We start from the raw sequence: 24,616 nt of genomic DNA, 5'->3' as shown, positions 1-24,616 counted from the left end.
TTTTTCAGCCTGGAGAGAAGTGACCAGTGGGGTCCCACAGGGCTCTGTCCTGGGCCCAGTACTGTTCAACATCTTTATCAGTGACTTGGAGGACAAAATTGGGGGCATACTTATCAAATTTGCAGATGACACCAAATTAGGAGGAATAGCTAATACCCCAGAGGAGAGGATCAAAATTCAAAATGACCTGAATAGATTAGAAAGTTGGGCCACAGCTAACAAAATGAACTTCAATACAGAGAAATGTAAGATATTGCACTTGGGCGGAAAAATGAAATGCACAGATATAGGATTATGGGGGACACCTGGTTTAAGGAGACAACATGTGAAAGAGATCTAGGAGTCCAAGTAGACCACAAGTTGAACATGAGTCAATAGTGCGATGCAGCAGCTAACAAGGCCAATGCAATTTTAGGCTGCATCAATAGAAGTATAGTGTCTAGATCAAGGGAAGTAATAGTGCCACTATATTCTGCTCTGGTCAGGCCCCACCTGGAATATTGTGTCCAGTTCTGGGCGCCACAATTCAGAAAGGACATTGAGAAACTGGAGCGTGTCCAAAGGAGGGCTACTAAAATGGTGAAAGGTCTGGAAATTATGCCCTATGAGGAATGACTTAGGGGGCTGGGGATGTTTAGCCTGGAGAAGAGAAGGTTAAGAGGTGATATGATAGCCCTGTTTAAATATTTGAAAGGATGTCATATTGAGGAGGGAGCAAACTTGTTTTCTGCTGCTCCAGAGACTAGGACCTATAGCAATGGATGCAAGCTCCAGGAAAAGAGATTCCACCTCATCATTAGGAGGAACTTCCTGACAGTAAGGGCTGTTCAACAGTGGAACACACTCCTTCCTCGGAGTGTAGTGGAGTCTCCCTCCTTGGAGGTCTTCAAGCGGAGGCTGGATGGCCACCTGTCGAGGATGCTTTGATCTGGATTTCCTGCATGGCAGAATTGGGTTGGACTGGATGGCCCTTCCGGTCCCTTCCAGCTCTATGATTCTATGAATCTATGATCTATGAATATAACAGAAAAGCCCACACCAAGACAACCTGTCTCTGAAATAAAATCCTTTATTACACCACACATATTCTCCTCACCTCCGGTAAGCAGGGAGTTCCTATCTTCCCTATCTTGCCATACATCCCTCCCTTTGCTTGTGCACATTTCTTCAAGCCCCTAGTAATCTTTTCAAGTGTATAAAAAAGGCATTTCTTTCTCAAATAAAGCCTGAGCACTTCTATGTTCCAGTCATGACCCTGTTGAAATGACGGGGCTTCAGCCTGGCTCAGCAACCATGGGAATGATAGAAAGGGGGTCGCTAAAAGGGATGCACAGAAACCTAATGTACAGACAATTTTTGTGGGTCTCACAGCTAATGTCCATGAAGGAGGTAAGCTCCTAATAAAACCAATGTAATCGCAATAGATACACACCCATTATCCTAGTTCGCGGCTGCTAGTTGCCTAAATTGTGAAGCTACCTGAGAACACTCACCTGGTCATGTGTACCTGCAACAGCTGTTACACCAAACACAGGTGAATTATTTTATTATGAAGCGCTGGTGTCCACATGTTCAGGATCCCAAGAAAATGCATCAACCCCTTTGGAGCATCTAGAGCAAACCAATCCACAGACTATGTGCCTGTTAATCTAGAGGAATCAACATGGAAATGCAGCTTTTGCAAATAAAGAGGGCCACATGTATAACTCCCAAAAGACGCATGGCATTTTTTTTTTTGGGGGGGGGGGATGCTCTGGATCGTTCCTTTGTACACCAGAATTTCAGGGAATTGTACTCTTGTAATATTACAGTATGCAGACAAAGTGTTTTCCGATGTACATGGAAACACAAAACGATGCATATAATCTAACAATTAATTGTGCGGCATATATGAAAGCAAACCCCTACGGTTCTTTATGGCGCTAAATAAAGCATTCAAAATTGCTTGTAAACACAGAGCTATACAGTATATAAATATGCATGAACCAGCGTGAAAGTGTTGTCTTTAAAGGATAACAGGCATTAACACAAAAAATTAAAACATCTTAATAGCTGGTGAAGAGAACCAAGTTCAACATAATGGAACAGAACAGGAGTGGGAACGGGTGGACTACAATCCCCAGCATTCCTTAATGTTAGCTGTTCTGGCTAAGGCTGCTGGGAGTTGCATTCCAATGAACCTCAGAAGGCTACCTCTGGATTAGAATGAGATGCTGCACAGGGATTCAAAACACTCTGTCATTACTAGCTTCACAGTACGGTCTCAAGAAAGACCATAAATTGGAGGGACTAGTTTCACATTTTTATCCCAAAAATGACCCTCAGCACCCAATGAACAGGAGCATCGGAAGTTGATCCAGTCCCTTTTAAACTGTTTTTAAACTTTATCATGGTTTGGAAATCAACTTTCCTGATGTGTTGTAGTCACATAGTTTGTTCAGTGTCTCAACCTGGCAGCATCTCAAACATTGACCTACAGAACAAAATAGCACCTGGAGAGCAAACTGGAGTTTGGACGCCTTACCTCTTTGGACTACAAATCCCAGAATTGTTTAGTCAACATAGTCAGTGACCAGGCTGGTTGAAAGATGCTGGGATTTCTAGTCCACAAAAGTAACACCTTCAAATAATGCTTGCCTGCCACTATAATCCTAAGTATGAAGTGTCCCGGGAGTCGAAAAATACCTGGAGGACCACACATTCTCCACCTATCAGCTAAACCATAGCAGGTTTCATCTCGCCAAAGTTCTATTTGTTCACCTCAACTTGTCATATCCTTTTCCCAGAAGATTTTCCTGTTCCAGGGAACCTGTTCATTTGCTTGGCATAGCCAAAATCTGTTATTTTTGTATTACAAAAATCAATCCCCCACTTCCACGAGAAGGGAATCCGCCATTGGGCTGCATTGCAGGGAAAAGAAAACTCGGTTTGAAAAGGTCCCACTTCCAAAGAAGGAGACATGGGCCATCCCAGGGGTGTTCCCAGTCATTCCTGCTTCTTCTCGTCTTTCTTTCCCTTCCCATCCTGCAGAGATCTGACGTTGTTCCAGACTTCTGTGTACATCAGCGTCCCCACAAAGACAGTGAAGGTCCCAATCCAGTGCCAGACAGTAAACGCATTCCTGAAGTAGAGGATGGAGAAGATGAGGCTGACAAACTTGCGTAGTGTCACCACCAGCGTGACTGTCAGAGAGGTGCACTCTGTGGTCAAGATGAAGACGCCTCGTATGCAGACATATCTGAGGAAGGGGGAAAAGTTAAGCAAAAGACAAGGCAAGAAGGATGTCTGGCAAACTCAGGATGATGGGATTCATGCATGCTGGATGTTGGCAGCTGGTCCAAAGAGCTGTAGTCAGATTGCTGACAAGGTTAGTTAGAGAGAACAAACAATTGCTTATTGAAGAAGCTCTGCTGGCTACCTATCTGTTTCGAAGCCCATTTCAAAGTGCTGGCTATGACCTACAAAGCATCTTCTAAAGCCCTATATGTCTTGGGTCTAGGTTAACTTAAGATCCCTATTATCTCTGTATCAGCTTACCTGCATTTTGAGATCTCTAAGGAAGACCTTACTTTCCATGAATGTGGAGAGAATGTGTCTATCATAGATTCATAGAGGTGTAAGTGACCCCAAAGGCCATCCAGTCTAACCCATTCTGCCATGCAGGAATACACAATCAAAGCACTCCCAACAGATGGCCATCCAGCCTCTGTTTAAAAACCTCCAAAGAAGGAGACTTCACCACTTTGAGGCAACGTATTTCACTGTTGAACAGCTCTGTCAAGAAGTTCTTCCTAATGTTGAGGTGGAATCTCTTTTTCTGCAGTTTGCATCCACTGCTCCGGGTCCTAGTCTCTGAAGCAGCAGAAAACAAGCCTGCTCCATCCTCAGTGTGACACCCCTTTAAATACTTAAACAGGGAAAGCATATCACCTCTTAACTATCTCTTCTCCAGGCTAAAAATACCCAGCTCTCTAGATCTCCCCTCATAAGGCATGGTTTTCAGCCCCTTCACCATTTTGGTTGCTCTCCTCAGGACACGCTCCAGATTGTCAGCATTCATTTTGAATTGCAGTTACCAGAATTAGATGCAGTATTCCAGGTGAGGCCTGACCAAAGTAGATTAGAATGGCACTATTACTTCCCTCTCATTGACATGACTCATCCATACCAGGGAGGGCCATATGCAGCCCACAGGATGCATGCGCTCATCCCCCACCTTCAACTGAGAGATTTCTAGAAATGTTGTTTTCGTTTTAGGAGGGACAGTAGAGGAAAACAGAGGTATTTGGACTTTCTTGTGCTTCCTGTGGGGAGAGGAGGGGGGAACTGGCCCCTGGCCCCATGCAGTCACCCACCTCTGATTTATAGCGAAGCAAACTAAACCCTAGGCTTTGGTCAAAGGGACCAGCAGTTTCCCTTAGCAAGCTCATGAGGGTGGGGGCTTTGCCCCTAAACTAAAGAGGTTGTCTACAGCTTATCTTTAAAGATGGGGAGGGAGCTGCCCCTTGACTATACAAAGGCCAAGTTAAATGTTTTAACAGGAACTCTGTCCTATGAAGCAAACAAAGAGGAATCACAGCAAGATGTGAGATCCAATAAGGGATGACAGGAAAACATTATGCCCATTTACCTCAGTATTAACTACTGGTCAGCCATGTTCAAAAAGGATACTGAGTGATGACATTCATGATGAGGTAGAACCACATTATGGGTAAGCTGAGCCCAAGCCCTGGGATTTGGAACGGTTCTGGGGAAAACAAGAGAGAAAAGAAAGTAAAGGACACTCCAAAGTCAATGAATGTCTTGGGACAAGTCTGCAAACAAGAGAGAAGAGATGCATCCACTAGACTGCACTCCCAATCCTCTTCACTTGCTCTTCCCTGTCTCCTGTGTTCTTCCAAGCCCCCCAAACTCACATTATAGAATAGCCCAAGATTTTTGCTGGATGAGACCAAGAGGTCAGTTTATTCCCAGGCTGGACAAAATGTAGATTTGGATATACAATGTAACCTGAGGTGATGCCACACCACAGGGAAGTGTATCACTGTAAAGTGTGTTTATATGGTACAGTACTATGAAATTTATCTAGTGTTGCCTAAGTTGACATAAATGATTTCACTCATGACTTTAACAATTATTGGATTTTTAAAGTATGATTACAAAGAATGGGGCAGGTGGGCAGGGGAGGGTGTAAATGGGAGAAGGGGAAACAGAATATGAATGTAATCAGTCATATTAATAAAATATTAATATAAACTGAACCTAATTCCAAGAATACCTTGTCTGGAAACTGACATTTACAAAATACACATTCATGTATAGCTAAAGCAGAGAGATTTTCTGTTTCTAGCAGAAGGTGGACACAAAGCAGAGCAGAAGATGCATCAAAATGACCATTAGGAAAGGAAGAAGCTATGTAAGTAAGTACACAGACCTCCTGGGGAATCCTTGTAAGTTGCATGAACTAATCAATTAATCTTTGGAAACTGTAGCAAGCTGCTGCTCTACAAGTTGAGCTAGAGATTTGCCTGCAGCCCTTTCCTCTTACCCAAATCTGAGCACCACAAAACTGAAGAATTTGCATCTTTGTCTCCTGCCTGGAGACCCCAAAACTGGAGACTCAAGGCCAGGCCCTGAGATCTGGCAATCTTACTTGGAACTAAATTAGCAATGCTGAGTGGATTGGCAAAGGCCAAGACAATAGTTGCTGGTACAGAAAACTCACACATTAGTTGCTGGCGGTAGAATGGCAGGAGACAGCTTTCCATTTCATATCAGGAGACATGTACTAGCATGTGGGGCAGCTCTGAGAAAGCCTCCAACTTACCAGACTGGCTGAAGAGCAGTGCGTGCCTGTAGATGTCTGGAGCCAGCAGGAGGAAACCTGGTATGGGGAGTGCATGCTGACGGGGGGGAAAACCAAGAGAAGGAATTTAGAGCAATGCTAAACCAACACAGTTCTAGGGAACTGTCTGAGTAGTCAGTATCTTCTGTCATTAAACACTGACCCAGATCCTATACTGAGTTGATAAAGATCAGACTCATCGAGTCAATGGAGTTTAATTACATGTGGGCTCAGCATTAAACAACAGATTCAATGGGCTCACATTAGATGAGAGTAAATAGCCAGTATTGAGCCATTGGCTGCAGAATCCTAAAGGCAGAGGGGGCTCACAGGCCAACAGTTCAAACCTGACCCCAATAAATGGCTTTTTCACTGAACTACTGTAGATTCTTTGAAACAACCACCTTTGCTTGTTTTGGAGAGGAGCTTGGAAAGTTAGGGGCTCGACAGAGGGTCAGCTCCGTGCCACCCATCTTTGCCCCGCATTGTTGCCACAGCAACCAAATAGTGCGACAGCAATGCACTCCCTCAGGAGCAAAAAGAAGCTGACAAAAGCAACTTTCTGGAAGGGGTTCGATAATTATTGAGTCTCTTCTGGTTAGAGACGTTTGGGCGGGGCACCAGCAAGATGGTGCATGGGCTCCGCTAGAAGGGCTGTGTGCATATGGATGCCCAGTCCTATAGAGTCCATGTATCGGCCCCAGACTGGCACAAAGCGTGCATCTGTACTGGGCCTTACTTTCTAAAAAAGCATTTAAAGGTTACTCTATACTGCTGGGAAAATAATTGGTCATTGTTACCCATTACAAAGTACACACAATTAAATTGATGCATTAATCACTGTATTACTTGGTGCTTTTTAATTTTTCATTGCCTTATTTTTTTTAAAAAAAAGGACAAGATTAATGACAGAGTGGTATGAAACTTAAAAAATCGCAGTCAAATCACCTCTAACCTAAAAATGCACTTAAAAGGCATAAATACCCTTCCATAACATCTGAACTGAGGACAACAACTACAACATCTTCACCGAATGCAGGGCTAGGAGTAACATCATCTTTTCCCCTCTGTAACATTTTTGAAACATTTGCCTGATGAAGAATCTGGTGGTGCTTTGAAAGCGTGTAACATGCATAATGTCCACTTTGGTTGGCCAATAAAGGTTCCACTGTTTTGTGGATTTTAGATGATACTGTACTTTAAAGGAACTGTTACATTAAAAAGGAACTGTTTTGTAAAAATGTCACCATTGTTTACAGCAATGATCAAGTAGCTTCGTTCTTATTTGCAATGCTACTTCTGAAATGTCAAAAAGTGGACCCTTTCACTTAAAGTATCTCCATATTTTAATTGTACCAACCCAATGGCAGGTCTAACTTTTTCCCACGCTGCATTTCATCAACTGATCAGTCTCTTTGCATGAACGACCTGGCTTAAACTTCTATAGAGGCATTTAAAGGGGTGCCAAATACAATTCTGCTACAACCCACAAAAGTCAGCAGATACTTACATTGTAGAAAAGGGCTTCCTTGGAGTGTTTGCCGAATTTTTTATAAAGGGTCTCCTGGAAGATGCCCATCCTAGCCGACATGAGCAGAGCAAAGGTCAATGCAGCAATACCTGCAACGCAAATGGTGGTGTGAATGTGCTGTGCTTGCAGCTCAGAGCAGACCTCCAGTGGTTCTCAGCATATGCACAAGTTTTGTATTACTTGATTGAGAGTTCCTGCATGGCAGGGAGCTGGATTGGATGGCCCTTGTGGTCTCTTCTAACTCTAGGATTCTATGATTCTAAATTGGGAATGCAGAATCAGGGTAGCTTGGTTTATATTGTTAGACCAGTAAAGGCATTATGGAAACCATCAGTACCTTGACTTTGGTCTAAAACACACTGCAGAAATCATCCAGTTTGAGACTGCTTTAATTGCACTGGCTCAATGCTAAGGAATCCTGGGAACCGTAGTTTGTTGTGGCACCAGAGCTCTCTGACAGAGAAATATGAATGTCTCAGAAAACTACAGTTCCCAGAATTCGCTAGCAATGATCCAGGGCAGTTAAAGTGGTCTCAGACTGCATCATTTCTGCAGTGTTTTTTGGATCTTTGTTATTGTTAACTGCCTTCAAGTCAACTTTGATTTATGCAACCCTATGAATAAGATGGAGGTTTGTCTTCACATGGTTCTTCTTCGAATGAATCTGTCATCCTTTCATCTCTTTTATATAGTTTTGTGTATAGAAGATGACAGCAAAAACGGAAGAACAAGAGACCTCTCCCACAAGATCAGAGAAATCAAAGGGGAAATTTAAACCAAGAGTGAATAATAAAATCATAAGAGTTGGAAGAGATCACAAGGGACATCATTACATGACCAAGTAAAAATAAAAAGACAATGGAAAAGGTGATGATGGAAACATACAATTCCTAGATACAAATCAAATACAGAAGAGAGAAAAAAATGTTTTACCAGTTTGTAACATAAGTCAATTAGTGCATAACATTAATTGACTGGCATTTGCGATCCCATCTCTCTCTCTCTTTCTGTCTCCCCTGATGATGATGAATTACAACTCCCAGCATTCTTCACCAATGACTATGCTGATTAGGGTTGCTGGGAGCTGCAGTCTGACAACATCTAGAAGGCTACAGGATTCCCACCCACACTTTAAACAAAGGGATGGATTAAGCATTCCAGTGAATAAGTGTTCCAGGTGCACTTATTTAAAAACATAGGGTCCAAACAGAAGTTTGGGGAGGTGAAGAAAGAATGAGAGAAAGAAAACAGATGAGTGTCTGAATCAATAAGTCTCTCCAATCCCTTGGGAAGGAGACAGGAGAGGACAGGCTTTCTCTATGGCAGGAGCTCCAGTTAATTTAATTGATGGGCATATCTACATGAAAACCCTGAAAGCATTACCCTAGCAAGCTTGGCTCTTCTGAGATTACCAAGAAAGGCAACCTTTATAGCACAGTCTGTACGCACTGAATTATGCAAAAATGGAATTATACCCACATTATTAATTCAGATTGAGGAGTACAGATCAGAATTTAAATCTCATTTTGTTGCAGGATACAGTACTTGTTTCCAGGCCAAGCACTCTCTGGAAACAGGGAAGTACTACAGACTTGTTACTAGCACCATAAAATGTACTGCCTCACAAAAAGCGTTGGACATCTTTCTGACCATACACTCTGATGTACAACATTTGTAGCATGACTGAAGAATAAGCCCAATTTCTGTACAATTTTTATCACTTTGGTCAACTGGAGGCAATTGTAATTCATGAAAGATTACAAAGAAAGGATTGCAAGTTAATTTCACTGAATTATTCATTAAATAATGACTATTCCATACATTACTCATTTAAAGAGAGACTGGGAGGTAGATGACGAATGCATTTTTAAACAGGATGTGGAAAAAATACTCCACAGAGAAATGCAGTATTCAGTCATTGGCCAATTTGTGCTAGGCACAGTTGGCTTCTGCTACAAAATGAAAGAATGGAGAAATGCTCATGGAGAAATAGCACTGGGAAAAATACCAACCTAGCAACCACCAGAGGAAGGCAGAGATACTTTCTTCTTCCTCTTCTTTGCTTGTAGTTGATACGGAGCTCTAAAGATACAAAAGCAGGAAAAGCAAAATGCTCAGTTTCTACAAGTTTGTGTATAAATAGAAACATTCCTATAAAATCCTGTTTGGCCAATGCCTCTCTGTTCATGAGAGAGAAAGAGAATTGCACCCTGTAACCCAATATCAGGCATATTTTTGGTCAAATAGAGGAATCTGATTCTCCAGCCCAGAACCTCAAAATTTTTCTTTTTTGGACAACAGCTCCAGAATTTGGACTACAGGTCCAGTGGTGGCTAGGGAATTCTGGAAATATAGTCCAAATAATAGACTTCTCCAACTTCCATTCCAATCAGCAACCTGGTAAGACACATTGACCTCCTCAGTGAAGGTCAGGTGCTAGAATGACTTCAGGATTCATGACCATGGGATGCATGTTTTTGAGCAGATCATCCCCGGTCTAGCACTCTACCACTCTCTCATCCCCCCAGCCAGCACAGACTGGCTATGAGAGAGTCCTGGATGATGGGAGTTGTGGTCCAACACATCTGGAGGGTGTCAGAGTAGGGAAGACTTTCCTTGAGCATAGCTGGAACGTTATACACTATAGCTTGAGTCCTGTTGGTTTGTCCCAAGTTGAATAGACCTACTGTATCAACCGGTGAATGGTGAATCAACACATAGGTATATCCCACTGATTCTATAGTTCCACCTCAACATTAGGAGGAACTTCCTGACAGTAAGGGCTGTTCGACAGTGGAACACACTCCCTTGGAGTGTAGTGGAGTCTCCTTTAGGTCTTTAAGCAGAGGCTGGATAGCCATCTGTCAGGGATGCTTTGATTGAGATTTCCTGCATGGCAGGGGGTTGGATTAGATGGCCCTTGTGGTCTCTTCCAACTCTATGATTCTAAGTAAGGTTAACAATATGATTCATGCAAAAGCCTCCAAAAGAAATTAAAGGAAGGACTCTTTTTTCAGGACTTACACTTATGCATCCTCTCCCATCTTTACCTTAAAAAGGACAAACCTTTCAACCACACGAGGGTTGAAAATCTACATTAAAAAAAATGATGACAAACACATTCAAGAGGTGAGACAGATTTGTAATGTTATATATTGGTAATGTCATATATTGCTCACTACTGATAGCTTAGGAAGGCAGCAGAAAACGTGCCAGTCCTTACCACTTGTTTTGCAGACATGAAGGTGCAAATGAAGATTCCTAGGGATACGAGGGCTATGGAAGCATATTTGGAGACAGTGTACCTGTAGCAGAAAGAAGGCAGGTTTCAGCAGGATCAAAACAAGCTCACTGGATCCTAAATTTAGAACGTCCAAGCCAGTGTTCATGAAAATACATGTCACTGCAGCCAAGTCTCACATTCATCTTACAAATTATTAGTCCAGGAGGAATAACAAGGAGGAGGAAGAACACATTCTTGGACCACATGGCTGCACAGCTACAGCTTGGGAAAGTTACTTTTTTGTCCGCCATTCCCATAATCAAACAGTCAGTAAATCCAAGTTCATAACAATCTGTAAAATGTGTACATTTGTTGCAAAATAAAGTCAACTCACCTCTTTTTCAGAATGATGATGCCCAGAGCCATGCTTGCTATCAGAGATCCCTGAAAGTAGAAGTAGGTTTGTGAGGGATACTCAGAGGGAAAGTGGAAAGAAGCATGAAGTGAGTTAAAAGGATTAAGGACTAGCAAAATGCCAATAATTATCCCAATGAGGAAAAGATACAGAATAAAGGTTTGTATATCACAAGGCTTGTGAGGGTGGAATGTGTCCCTGAAAGAGACCAATTGAGATATCTAGATGCTTTTCCAGTTTTCATATTTCATGTACAAGCTGAATCCAGGTAAGATGGAGGTACTTGCTATAGGAACCCCGAATCCAGGAATGGAGTTGTGTCCGCCAGTTCTGGATGGGGTCACACTTCCCCTGAAGGATTCTGTTCGCAGCTTGGGGGTGCTTCTTGACTCGTCGTTCCAACTGACAGCTCAGGTGGATGCGACAGTCAAGAGCGCCTGCTATCACCGTTTGATACGCCAACTGCGCCCCTTCCTGGAGCTGAGGGACCTGGAAACAGTAGTACATGCACTGGTAACCTCTTGATTGGACTTCTGTAATGCACTCTACTTGGGGCTACCCTTGTGCCAAGTTCGGAAACTTCAGCTGGTACAAAATATGGCAGCCAGATTGATCACGGGAACTTCTAGGAATGACCATATAACACCGGTCTTGAAGTCCCTGCACTGGCTGCCTATTAGTTTCCAGGCAAAGTACAAGGTGTTGGTGATTACCTTTAAAGACCTACATGGCTTGAGCCCAGAGTACTTGAGGGAACGCCTTCTTCCCTATTGTCCGTCCCGCACACTAAGGTCCTCTGGAAGAAATCTACTACAGCCAAAAAAATCTAGGTTAACATCTGTCTCCCAGAGGGCCTTTTCTACTACTGCTCCTAAACTATGGAATGACCTGCCGGAGGAGATCCGTCACATTTCCACTCTGGTAGCTTTTAAGAAAGCACTCAAGACGGATCTCTTCCGGCAGGCCTTTCCAACCTAGTTACCCTCCCCAGATATAGAGATATTTGTCCCCTCATCTGTCTATTTCCCCCCGCCAATGTTTCTGCCTATTTTTTGGTTGTTCAATGTTTTTAATGTTTTTAATGTTTTAATATTATTACTGTTTAATTCTGTTTTAGTACTGGGAATGGGTGGTGGTGGTAGGTCTAGGGTTTGATTTTTTAACTCTATTGTAATTTGTTGTATTTTATTGTTGTAACCCGCCCGGATTCTTCTTGATTGGGCGGGCTAGAAATAAATCTATTATTATTATTTATTATAAGGAAGAGAAATATTTGACCAAGGTTATCCTGCCCTTCCTCTGCAAGGCATTTGTGTTTTCAGACTATAAAGATTACAAATGACTTACTGTACATGATGGAACAGAGGGCATGCTTATCAAATTTTCTGGCAACATCACTCAGTCATAGGTAGTCTTTTGTATCTCTCTCAGTGGGTATGTCCTGACATTGCCAATGCAGTAAGCTTGTGTCAAAACCTACTGTGAATGCATGGTGAGGGGTGAAACATGCCATGAGGTATCTGAAAAGTAACATTGACCTGTGTCTTAATTGCCAGGGGTCACAAGGAATGTAGGGATTTGTGGAAAACGACTGGGCAGGTGACACATGGGACAGAAAGTCCACAACTGGGATGGTCATCACATTTGGAGACTCTGTTGTAAGGAACAAAGCCAGAAAACAGAATGCAATTTCAGTATCAATGGCAGAAGCTGAATTTGCTGTTATCTGAAATCTGAAGTGGACTTGGAAACACCTAGGATGAGGAGATACTTAAGCTTCTAGTCCCTGATGACCTTAGCAGAATCAATAGCCACATCCTTGGGTTGTGCTCTTAAGGCGTACAGAACCGGAAAAAAATAATCTTTTTGAACAACATCTCCCCAAAGTTGCTATCCACCATGACCTCTGGCCATATGATTCTGGGAAATATGTCCACTAAAGCAAATTTACCAAGCTCTGCTACAGCAGTGGGATAGCAGGTATCATGACGTCAATGTGAGCGTGTATTTTATAGACACCAGGTTAAAGAACACATCTTCTTGGAGATATTAACTTAAATCAATGTATAAGCAGAAAAGACCATTCAAGCTCAGTTTAATTGTTAAGTGTGAGTATTTCTGGGTCAGGGAATGCAAATTCCATGCACTTCTCTCCTTTACAATGGATTCAAAACCTCTAAATAGATTAAAAGCCAGACGGCCTGCAAAAATCCATCCAAAGCCTTCTGTTTCCTGCTTGTCTTGAAACACAATATGTCATGGAGAGAAAAAGACTTTCCCTGAACAAAATGCTTCCCAGTTCTGCAGGCAGGCAGAAATCCTAATGCATCCTTCTTCACACAAACATCTGACAGGACACTTCAATATAAAAAAAAATCTCCTGCTTTTTAGGGAAAACCAGGTTTGGCTGTGAATTTCCACCTGCTGGCCTGGAAGAGATTATGGCAGTTCTTCAGAACTGAAGTGCTTGATAAGAGCTGAGACTTCATTACATGTGCTGAATGTGACATAGTCTGAATGTTTTGAGAAGGGAGGGAGACTCTGCTTGGTAATTCTTTGTAAGTCAGAAATTTGAAACTTGGTGAACACCCCATGACTCAAAACAGCTGAAAATGGAATAAATGATAGTGAAGGAAGCAGTTTCACTACCTCCCCCCAAAAATAATGGCCCTCACATGAAATCAACAGGAATGTTGAACTCAATGCTGCTCTTTTTGGAACCTGTTTCTGGTTTAAAGTATTATGTAGTAAAAAAAAATTCACAGACACTTCTTATCTGACTTATCCTGTTCTCCAAGGTTATTATTTCATCTTTAAATGGCATCTTAGGCATCAACCTGCAGAACATAACAGCATCTGGGAAGTAGCCAGAGCTTGGAAACATTTTTTTTACTACAACCCCCAGAATCCCTCAGCCGGTCATGCTGGGTAGGTGCTTTGGGTGGCTGTAGTCCAAAACAGGAACTTTTTCCAAGCTTCATTCCAGGACAGAATAAGCAGCAAGTCCATTGGGACTGGAGTGTAGAATAGGTCATCTAATCTTGGACAATATAAGGACAATATAAGAATTCACAAATTTGTAACACAAGATGAATGAACAAAAACCTTATTATGTGTGGCTGCTAAATGGAGCCTTCATGCTTAGAGGTAGTGTATCCAACCGTACAAGGTGGAAGAATAACCAGCAGAGTGGAAATGCATTGGCTTCTGCTTGTTAGCGCCTTAAGACAGTGGTTCCCAACCTTTCCCTTTATCAAAACCACTGTGTCACCACTGAGAGCCAGCAAGGTGTAGTGGTTTGAGTGCAGGATTACAATGGCAGGAGACCATGGTTCAGATTCCTGTTTATCCATAGAAACCCTTGGGCAATTCAAGGGTGATCCTGGGCAATTCACACTTTCTCAGCTTTAGAGGAAAGCAATGTCAAACCTCCTCTGAATAAATTTTGTCAAGAAAATCCTAGGATAAGTTGAAGTTGACTTGGAGAACTTAAGAACAACAAATGCCATAACTGAAAACTTTTGTGGACCTCAGCATATGCAAGCTTTAAAAAACATTTTAAACTATACTGTGGAGTGTAATGGGGTCAGTCCTTCAGAGATGCACTAATCCCCAATTGCAGCAATGGCCCCAGGGCTATCATTCGGACCTTCACAGGTTTGGAACCACCATCTTCAGCCATTCAACAGGCTGCCACTGGTAAAGATTGCCAATGTAGTTGGGATTCAACCAGGCAATTCAGATGTTCCAAACTGAGGAAAAGTGGAGTTGCAGATGTGCAACTACTGTTCCCATCATCCCAAACAAATGGCCAAGCAGGCTGAGACTGATGGAAACTTAAACCTGGAATGTCATATGTGTTGCACTCTTGTTTTAATTTATACATGGAGAAGAAATTAAAGGTAAGACTCACCGATCTAAATATCATATGCAACGGCATTGCAATGTTCAAGTTGAGGGCATAGTTATTCACTACACTGACTGTAAAGAACATTGCCACCATGATGAGGTAGTACCTAGAAAGAGAGCCAGGAAGAATTGAGGCAGTGATATGGGTTGGGGAGGTTTTAGGGAGTGGGGGGATTCTAGAATTGAAAAATGAAGATGCATCCTTTCCCGCCCACTAGGTCTGATAACATCCCATTTAAAATCCAACATACTTGATGGGAATAGCAGGCTGTTTCCTTCCAAAGTTTGCTTCGAAGATGAAACCCTCCACAGCGATGAAAAAGAACTGGGCGAATGTTACTAAATTTCCACATCCTGGAAATTTCCTGTGTTTGAGAGAGAAAGAGAGGGAGAGGGAGAGAAAGAAATAGGCTATTTATGGATGCACAAACTGGATAAATTAAATTATGCCCCAAAGGCTTTAATTGAAAAAAAGAAAATATGCTTTTACAGCAGTGTTGGTTCCAACTGCGACTCTAAGGGGAGGCTATTCCACAGCCAGGGTACCACAGCAGAGAGGGCCCTCTCCCATGTCCTTCCACATGGCCCTCCAGCAGACCTTGCCAGAATAACATAGATTTATTTGTATCCCGCCCAATCACGGGGAATCCGGGCGGCTAACAGCAATAAGAGAAATACAATACAAAGGAAATACAATAAAATACAAAATAATCCCTTCCTGATTACACAGACATAATAAGCAATATAAATACAATAAGCAAGTAAAAGAATACTGCACAAGTTAAATAAGTAGAAAAATAACATACAAAACATACTCCAATAATTATTAAACAAATTAAGTATAAGAAATAAAGCAATGCAAAAAACCAAATCCGAGATAAATAACTTAATAATAATTGGTACATAACATAATAATCTACTAACAATATTCTACCCTCCCCTGGCGGTAAAAAGTTACAGTGTAATAGAAATACAAGACAGCAAAATACAATGGCAAGGGAGTTGTTATGGAGGATGGAGGATGGCTTTTTGAATATGCTGCCCCCCCTCAGTCCCCGCCTTCTGGTGCCTCAGCTCATTCATCTTCTCAGTCCTCTGGCTGGAGAATGGCACCAGCCTTGTCTATTATTATTATTGCATATGCATCAGTCAGTCAATCAATCAATCAATCAGTGCCTTTATTTCAGTCCATAGAACATGAAGCAATAAACAATTAAACACAGCTACACTGAAATGACATATAAATGTACAATAAAAAATCAATATAAATATTAAAAGTCATATACAATATGGAATGCATTAAATATATTTTAAAATATATTAATTTTACCTTGTTTGCATATGCATTGTTCCCACCCCCTTTTCTTTCAACCGCCCCTGAAGGAGGCCTTACAAATGCTCCCTAGCCAAAACGGGGCACATTACAGAAATGAAATCATCTTTTACACATCTGGAGACCCAGACTCTCTTTTACACCAGTAAAATAACAACACCAACAGTTGTGCACCTACTCAGTTACGAATGCACAACTAAATAATATCTCCTGACCTAATTAGCCCCCAAGAAAACTTACCCGTATATACTCAACTATAAGTCAACCTGATGTGTAAGTCGAAGGCAGGCTTGGGGGCTAAAATTATGAATTTTGATATGACCTGTGGATAAGTCGAGGGTAAAACTTAGAGGCATTGAATAAAGAAAGTAATGGTTGAAGGGAAGGAAAACAATGTCAAAGAACTTATAAAATTCCATCAGGCATAACTGTTTGTGCTCACCCTAAAGGCTGGATGAATGAGAAAGCAGAGTGGGGCCAGTGCTTCCAGGACAGGTTACATTATCCTTTTTAAAATAAGAGTTAAAGTACAGTACTTACACTGAACCATGGATAAGTCAATTCAGGTATTTTGGTCAATTATTTGTCTAAAATTTCTAGGCCAATACATGAGGATATACAGTGGTGGAGTCTCCTTCCTTGGAGGTCTTTAAACAGAGGCTGGATGGCCACCTGTCGGATATGCTTTGATTGAGAGTTCCTGCATGGCAGAATGGGGTCAAACTGGATGGCCCTTGGGGTCTCTTCTAATTCTAGGATTCTATGATTTGCCAGGCAGCAGATGCTTCAGAAGATGGATGCCTGTTCAACTAGTGTTCAGGGCAGTGGAGGCTGACTTTCCACCTTCTTTCACCAGCGACTGAGGTTGTGACAATCAGAAAGCAGGATTCCTCTTACAATTTCTTGTCGTAGCCTCGCTCGCTGGTGGGAAGGGAGCAGAAATCTCCTCTTGCACCCTGATCGCCAGCAGAACAGACCTCCATCTCTTGGTGCAGCTTCTGCCTGGGAAAGTAGGTCAGAGGGGCATCTATGATTGTGTCAATAGTGTTAGGATTGTGATTATGTAGTAATAGTGAATATGGAGCAATTACGGATCTGTAACTCTAGATCCAAAATCTGTAATTGCAATACAGAATGCCAGCCAAGAATATAGTTTTTGCTTTTCCAAAGAGGGAACAGAGAACCAATTAAAGGAATGAGCAGGAATCCAAGAAAATACAAGAGCCATGTGGTTACCAGGGCTAAGAATGCATAGAAAGATGGACACTGCAGCCCACCCAGACCCATGGAAAACCCTGAAACCGGCCCCTTCCATACATCCTTCTCACATCCCCAGGCTCAAGCTGAAAAGGATGATAGTGAGTTCATTACACACCCTTTGACTATTCCAAAGAAAAACATTCTCTTTGCCCCATCACTAAACTAACACAAGCGAGCTAAAGACAGTCATAAAGAAGGTTGTGCACCTGGTTACATCAACAGTTATTCCAGACAGGTGTTTTATTGCCACTGGCAAAGCCTCAAGTCTGGAAACAGATTTATAATACTATCTGGCTGGGTGAGTCTCTCAGAAGAAAACAATCCCTAGTTTTTAAGAGGGCCAATTTTGAATAACTACTCAAAGCTTCATGCCTTCTTTTTACTAAGTGGAAGCTACTGAAAGAGGCGCTGAACTTGGGAAATAAAGCAAATTAAGAGGACTTCTTGAAGTGCCCAAGTCCTGAGTCTCATGTCTCAGTTGGGATGCCAACTTTGGGATGCCAAGTGTGGCCCTATATCTACTCTGGGAGGAATATTAGAAGGGCTCTTAACGCAATCCACAATGTCAGATGTGCATTTGCTTGCTTATTCTCTAATGAGATCCATGCCATCCTATGTCAGCCTCTGCACTACACAAAAAAGACAGTCCCTGTGCAAGAAAATAAATGGAGACAAATCTGCCATTAGAAATGGAAATACCAAAAACAACCCCAAAACCAGTTGAACAGCATTTCAACCTTCTTGGGCATGCAATACAGAATTTACAAGTTGCAGTTCTTGAACAAGGAAATTACAAAAGAAGACTAGAAAGAGAAAGGGCAGGATCTTCATTTTTGTGGTGTCAGAACCTATTACTTTTCTTTCCCTGTTAGTTCTGCCTCTGGTGCCAATTTTTCTGTGAACATCTTAACACCCAGAAACACATTTGCTTTGTCAACTGAGGCATCACAGTGTTAAAAAGAGGGCTGGGAAATGCAGGTTCCTTTTTTCTGTTCAAGGAAGAGAATGGGAAACCTAATTTCCAACCTGAAAAAAAATTCTCATTTGCTAATCTTAGGGCTGATATGCTCCTAATCACTGTGGCAGATGCAGAATGTATTGCACTTAGTGACATGATCAGGGCTGATCCCTAGTTTTCAAGTTTGGGCCCTAAAATTTCAGGGACCAGGATGCTCCCGGTCTGGCAACCCATCTCCTATTGTGCTGATATATTTTTAGAGCTGTCGCCAGAGCATTGGTATGTAAACAGAAGGTATCAGATTCAATCACTAGCATTTTTAGGTTAGAAAAGTGAAATTTAAATAATAATAATGATAATAATAATAATAATACATTTATTTTCCCCAGTGTGGGACTCAAGGCAGCTTTTACGGCTTGGGATGGGGAAAATTGAAATTATATGCCCTAATTATTTTCCGAGCAAGACCAATTTTTTTACTAATTTGGCAACATAAAATGCTTCATTCATTACTCAGCGTATCAATTTGTATTATTTGACATACACACAAAGTTTAAAAACATAAAACTCCTTAATTCTGTAGAAGTGAACAAGTCAAAATATTCTACAAAGAAAAAACTGCATGCCAATGCAAACTATGTTGTTCTTGTAGTGTGCCTTAAAGTTGTTTCTGACTTACGACAATCTTAATACAACTATCACAGGAGTTTCTTAGTGAAATTTCTTCAGGGGTTTGCCTCTGCCTTCCTCTGAGGCTGAGAGAGTGTGACCCAGATCCAAAACAATTACAGAAAGCATCTAGTCTCACACTGCTTTATCTGTCCTAACTCAGTACTAGAGAATCCTGGGAATTGTCGTTTGTTGTGGCACCAGAGCTCTGACAAAGGCGGCTAAATGTCACACAAAACTACAAATCCCAGAATTTCCTTGCATGGAGCCAGGGCAGTCAAAGCGGTCTCAGACTGAATTATTTCTGCAGTGTGTTTTGGCACTTAATCTAGGTCACCCAATGGGTTTCCATGGCTGAGCAGGGACTTGAACCCTGGTCTCCTGGAGTCCTAGTCCAACACTCAGATCACTACACCATGCTGGCTCTCAAGCTATTCTTTTGCTGTTAACTGCCCCCGAGTGGATCCCGACTGATGGCAACCCTATGGATGAGACAGCTCCAAGACCCCTTGTCCTCCGCTGCTCTGCCTAATTCCCATTGTAACCTCCTTAACAGATTCAGGGACGTAGCCAAAGGGGGAGGTCCTCTGTACTTCAGACATGTTATGAAATGACATGACTCACAGGAGCAGAATTCAAAGATATAGCTGTGTTAATCTGTAGAATCAGTCCATAGAGAGATCTTGTAGCACCTTTGAGACTAACTGAAAGAAAGAAGTTGGCAGCAGGAGCTTTCACAGACTTAAGTCTACTTTCTCAGATGCATTTAGGAAGTAGACTTTAGTCTACGAAAGCTCATGCTGCCAACTTCTTTCTTTCCATGAGTTTCAAAGGTGCTACAGGATCTCTCTACACAATGGCTCTCAGGAGAAGATGATAATGCTGGGAAAAGGCAATAGGAAAAGAGACCACGCTACAAGTGGAATGATTCCATCAAGGAAGTCATGGCCCTAGGTTTGCAAGACATGAGGAGAGCAGCTGATGTCTCAGATGTCTCTCATTCACAAGGTCACTATAAATCAAAATCTACTTGATGGCAAACAGCAGGAAAAGAGATTCTACCTCAACATTAGGAAGAACTTCCTGATGGTAAGAGTATGGTGGAGTCTCCTTTGTTTTAAACAGAGGCTGGATGGCCATCTGTCAGGGTGCTTTGATTGTGAGTTCCTGCATGGCAGAATGGGTTTGGTCTGGATGGTCCTTGAGGTCTCTTCCAACTCTATGCTTCTATGAACAGCAATAGAAAACTGATAATGGTACCTAGCAAAAGTATAGGGGAAATGTGGAGAAGGCAGTCTGGAAGGAAAAGTCAGGATGAAACATAATGAGGTCAGAATATGAAATGTACATTGAAACAGTGTGGAAATAGGTGCTTTCAAGTGACTTGTCTGGGTTCCCTCACAGTCTGGGCAAATAATGCTAACCCAGACGAGAACAATGGTCGCTTTCAGGGCAAGGCTCCACAATTGACTGGGGTTCCTTCCAATTTTCCTTCTCTGCAAACTTGCATCACCTTGATTCATGAAATGGACTTCAAAAGTACAAAGCAAGAATGCAGGCACTCAAGGTATCTTGGCGTTAATGGATAACTAATGTACGCTGTTCACAAGTAGGTACTCTTGCCTAACCACAGAAGAGGTGCTATGTTGGGTGACCCTTATGACAAAGCTCACTCAGATCAAAGCACTTTGCAGATAATCCCAGCAACCGGAGGTCTTTCACACTACGCAGTTTTAGCGCTGCAATTCCACTTTCAATGGATGTACCAAATGAGATTTGAAGTTTAGGCAGAGGCACATAAAATTTGAACATCCTAAAGGCACCACCAGATCCCATCTATTTTAGGAGCTTATTGGGGTCAGCTCTGATTCGTACTCGGATGGGAGACCGCCAACAAATACCAGATTCTGTAGGCTATATCTGAGGAGAAGGAACTGGCAAAACCGCCTCCGAGTATCCCTTGTCTAAGAAACCCCTATGAAATCCTTGAAATTCCCAGCCAGAATTATTAGGAGCATTCAAGGATATAGCCATGTTGGTCTCTAGAAACAGTATGTAGAGAGATCTTGTAGCACCTTTGAGACTAATTGAAAGAAAGGAGTTGGCAGCAGGAGCATTGGGAGAAAGGCGAGACATAAATAAAGACTGTATATATTCATGTGCATCGACCCTCCTTCTCTACAGATTTTTTATCCACGGATTCAAGCATCCATGGCTTGAAAATATTGGGGAAAAAGTATAAATTCCAAATAGCAAACCTCAATTTCCCATTTTATATAAGGGGCATCATTTTGCTCTGCCATTGTTTTTAATGGGACTTGAGCATCCATGGATTTTGTCATCCACAGGGTAGTCCTGAAACCAAACCGCAGCAGATAAGAAGGTACCACTGTAAGTCTAGAAATTGTAGTCAAAAAACTGATCCCAAAAAACCTGCGTGAACTTATTCAACGCAAGTACTATAGTTCACCTCTTATTTCCACAAAGGAACCATCCTCCGGTGAAAGGCAAGAGCAGAATCTGTCCTGGAAGCACTGAGCTCCCTCTGCTTCCTCATCTATCCAGCCTTCAGTGTGACCACAAACAGTCATAACCGCTGGAGGTTGGCACGTTCTTGGCATCGTTTTCCTTTGCTTCATCACCCTTTACATCTTTAGTTACATGCCCCTAAGTTTTACCCTCGGCCTATCCAAGGGGCATAGCAAAACGCATAATTTTGGCCCCAAAACTTGCCCTCGATTTACACATGAAGTTGACTTATAGTCAGGTATATATGGTATGTATGGTAAGTAAATTAGCTCTACTGCCTCCTCAAAGTATATCTATATAAAACTATGTATATTATATAATTTTTTAATTTTATTTTTTAATTTTAAGATATATGAAAAACTATATATATATACACACACACACATATATATACAGTGGACCCTTGTTATATGCTGGGGTTTGGTCCCCCCGTGTATAACAAAATCCATGGATGCTCAAGTCCCATTAAATATAATGACATAGCAAAATGGTGTCCCTTATAAAAAATGGAAAATCAAGGTTTGATATTTGAAACTTATACTTTTTTTTAACATTTTCAAACTGTGGATGATTGAATCCGTGTATAAAAAATCCGTGTATAAGAAGGGCCGACTGTATATATAATTTTAATATTATTTTATATATATATATATATATATATATATAATATTATTTTTAATTTATATATATAACTATATATATAATTTTTAATTTTATTTTTAATTTTAATATATATATTTTAATTTTGTTTTTAATTTTTATATATATATATATATAAATTAAAATAGAACTAAAATTATATATATATATATATATATATACACACACAAAAATCTGATAATAATAATAATAATAATAATAAAGCCTCTGAAAAGGAAGTTATTTTTTTAAAAAATTAAAATTAAAATGATTGAAAATATGAAAGTATCTATATATAATTTATATGAAGTCTGTGTGTGTGTTTATATGTATATATATATATATATATATATACACACACACATATAAATAACTTTCACATTTTCAATCATTTTAATTTGAATTTTTTTAAAAACCAGCTTCCTTTTCAGAGGCTTTATGATGATGATGATGATGATGATGATGATGATGATTAATCATTTGCTCCCAGTGAAGGGTCTCGAGGGGGCTGACAAATTTAAAACACTAATCTAAGTGAAAGCAGTATAACAGCCAACTGGGGGGGACCATCCACACTGCAGAACTAAAGCGGTTCTGCGCCGCTTTAACCGCCGCCCCACGGAATCCTGGGAGATGTAGTTTGCCAGGTTAGGCCGAGCTACGCCGCAGGCTGGAGACTTGACAGCTTGAATCGGTCCCGAAGCGGTTTATTCGTGCAGCGCGGACCTTGCCGATCCCTGTCAGCTCTGGGCCTTACCTGACCAGGAGCTCCAGGAAAACCACGTTGCTGCAGCAACCGCCGAAGACCAGCCCCAGCGCCAAGCCGGGATGCATCCTCCTCTCACGGCGGAGGGAAGGAGACTCACTGAGTGAGGAGGACTGAGGGGGAAAGGAGAGCGCCGTGGAAAAGCCGGCAGACAGGAGGCCGCTCTTTCCCCCATCTCTCTGGTTGTAGTTCTTTGCCCTCTTCGGCCTCCGCTGAAACCTATTGGTCTCCCGCCCGCCTTGGACTACACTTCCCAGAAAGCCTCGCGCTGGCTTAGGCCTTGGGCACGTGACTTCCACCTCTTCCTGCGACGGTTTGTCACCCAGCGCCTGGTTCGTCTCCTGCTATTACTCCTCTGCCTCGCAAGGGCTTCTGGGAGTTGTAGTGGCTCAATACTGTGGTGGCATTAAAGCAAGGTTTTGCTATGGGAAGAGATTGCAAACAAACCAAAGAGGGAATGTGGGTTGTTGTTGTTGTTTTGCCAACCTTAATCCCTAGAAAGAGGAGGGTTTTGAGTGCATTTGTTTATTTAGATATATATTTTTATTCTTTTTTAAAAGTCCTTTTTCATTATTATCATTGTTATTATTATTTATCCTTAATCCCTATCTGCTCCTTTTATTTATTTATTTACATTTATTTTTATTCTTTTTTTTAAATTTTATTTTCATTGTTATCATTATCATCATTATTATTATTTACCTTAATCCCTGTGGAGAGGAGGGTTTCAATTGCCAGGAAATGGCTCTCCTACCCTCCCCCTTTATTTATTTATTTATTTATTTAGCTTTATATTTTTATACTTTTTTAAAATTTCCATTCAAAGCCCCCTGACAGATGCCAGTCAAAGTGGTGTCAAACTGGATTATTTCTGCAGGGCGCTTTGTGTTCTAGTGCTACCTCATTCTATTTTAATGGAGGTAGCTGGGATTGACTAGAGAGAGCCAGTGTGTCATAGTGGTTTCAGTGTTGGACTACAAGTCTGGAGACCAGGAATCGATTCCCAGCTGCACCATGAAACCCACTGGGTGACCATGGGCAAGTCACACACTCTCAGCCTCAAGGGAAGGCAATGGCAAACCTCCTTTGAACAAATCTTGCCAAAGCAACCATTGCCATAAGTCAAAAATGAGTTGAAGGTACACAACACACACATGCACAGCTGGGATTGAACCAGGGCCCTTCTTGTGCCAATGCATCCTTCATGCCAAGCTGGCCGGTGGCATGCCATTGTTACTGAGTTGTGCCCATTCTCCTTTGAAGCTGCCTTTGTGGGCCAAGGTAGCAAAGCGAATATTGCAGCGGATGGAGTCCAGCAACTGGATAGAGTCCAGTTAGGGGTCTCCTATAATTGTGTTATTAATACGTCTCACAGTCCGTTGGCGAAGAACAAAGAACTGGGCACAGAGTTACTCTTTGGAGCATTCCAGCACACCTAGGACCTATTAAATGGCAATTCTCCAGGTCAAGATGATTGATCTCTCCGCTTAATAACTTACAGGTCTACTAGTTTCCCCCCCTTTTCCTCTTTCTTGCCTT

At 41.7% G+C, this 24,616-nt stretch overlaps 1 protein-coding gene across 3 annotated transcripts; it reads right to left on the bottom strand.

The window, feature by feature from the left end:
- Positions 1-1,057: 1,057 nt before the first annotated feature.
- LOC149311604 (nucleotide sugar transporter SLC35B4-like) lies at positions 1,058-23,180 on the bottom strand. Of its 3 annotated transcripts, none has more exons than XM_089527450.1 (10): positions 23,069-23,180; positions 15,175-15,288; positions 14,928-15,030; positions 10,994-11,043; positions 10,600-10,681; positions 9,389-9,458; positions 7,356-7,465; positions 5,828-5,903; positions 4,672-4,747; positions 1,058-3,238 (listed from the first exon to the last, which is right to left on the bottom strand). In XM_089527450.1, the coding sequence occupies exons 1-10, from the start codon at positions 23,143-23,145 to the stop codon at positions 2,986-2,988; spliced, it is 1,011 nt and encodes a 336-aa protein (XP_089383576.1). In that variant the 5' UTR covers positions 23,146-23,180; the 3' UTR covers positions 1,058-2,985. The 3 variants fall into 3 exon arrangements, with proteins under 3 accessions (XP_089383576.1, XP_089383578.1, XP_089383577.1); XM_089527452.1 differs by lacking the exon at positions 14,928-15,030 and adding an exon at positions 15,414-15,579 and having other exon boundaries at positions 23,069-23,123; XM_089527451.1 differs by lacking the exon at positions 1,058-3,238 and adding an exon at positions 3,251-3,359.
- Between the last annotated feature and the right edge of the window lie 1,436 nt (positions 23,181-24,616).

The sequence above is a fragment of the Sceloporus occidentalis genome, unplaced genomic scaffold, assembly GCF_023333645.1.
Source record: "Sceloporus occidentalis isolate IW3139 unplaced genomic scaffold, rSceOcc1.0.p SCAF_5, whole genome shotgun sequence".
NCBI lineage: Eukaryota > Metazoa > Chordata > Lepidosauria > Squamata > Phrynosomatidae > Sceloporus > Sceloporus occidentalis.
The sequence above is the reverse complement of the archived record's forward strand: the minus strand, read 5'-3'. Positions and strand labels throughout refer to the sequence as shown.

Excerpts from the sequence above, each read along its gene's own strand:
- LOC149311604 (XM_089527450.1), bottom strand. The coding sequence starts at position 23,145 with ATGCATCCCGGCTTGGCGCTGGGGCTGGTCTTCGGCGGTTGCTGCAGC. Across the intron at positions 9,459-10,599 it reads TCATGTCTGCAAAACAAGTG|AGCTCCGTATCAACTACAAG; the intron begins GTAAGGACTGGC and ends TTGTATCTTTAG. Across the intron at positions 3,239-4,671 it reads ATCATGAATGTCATCACTCA|ATATGTCTGCATACGAGGCG; the intron begins GTATCCTTTTTG and ends CCCCTTCCTCAG.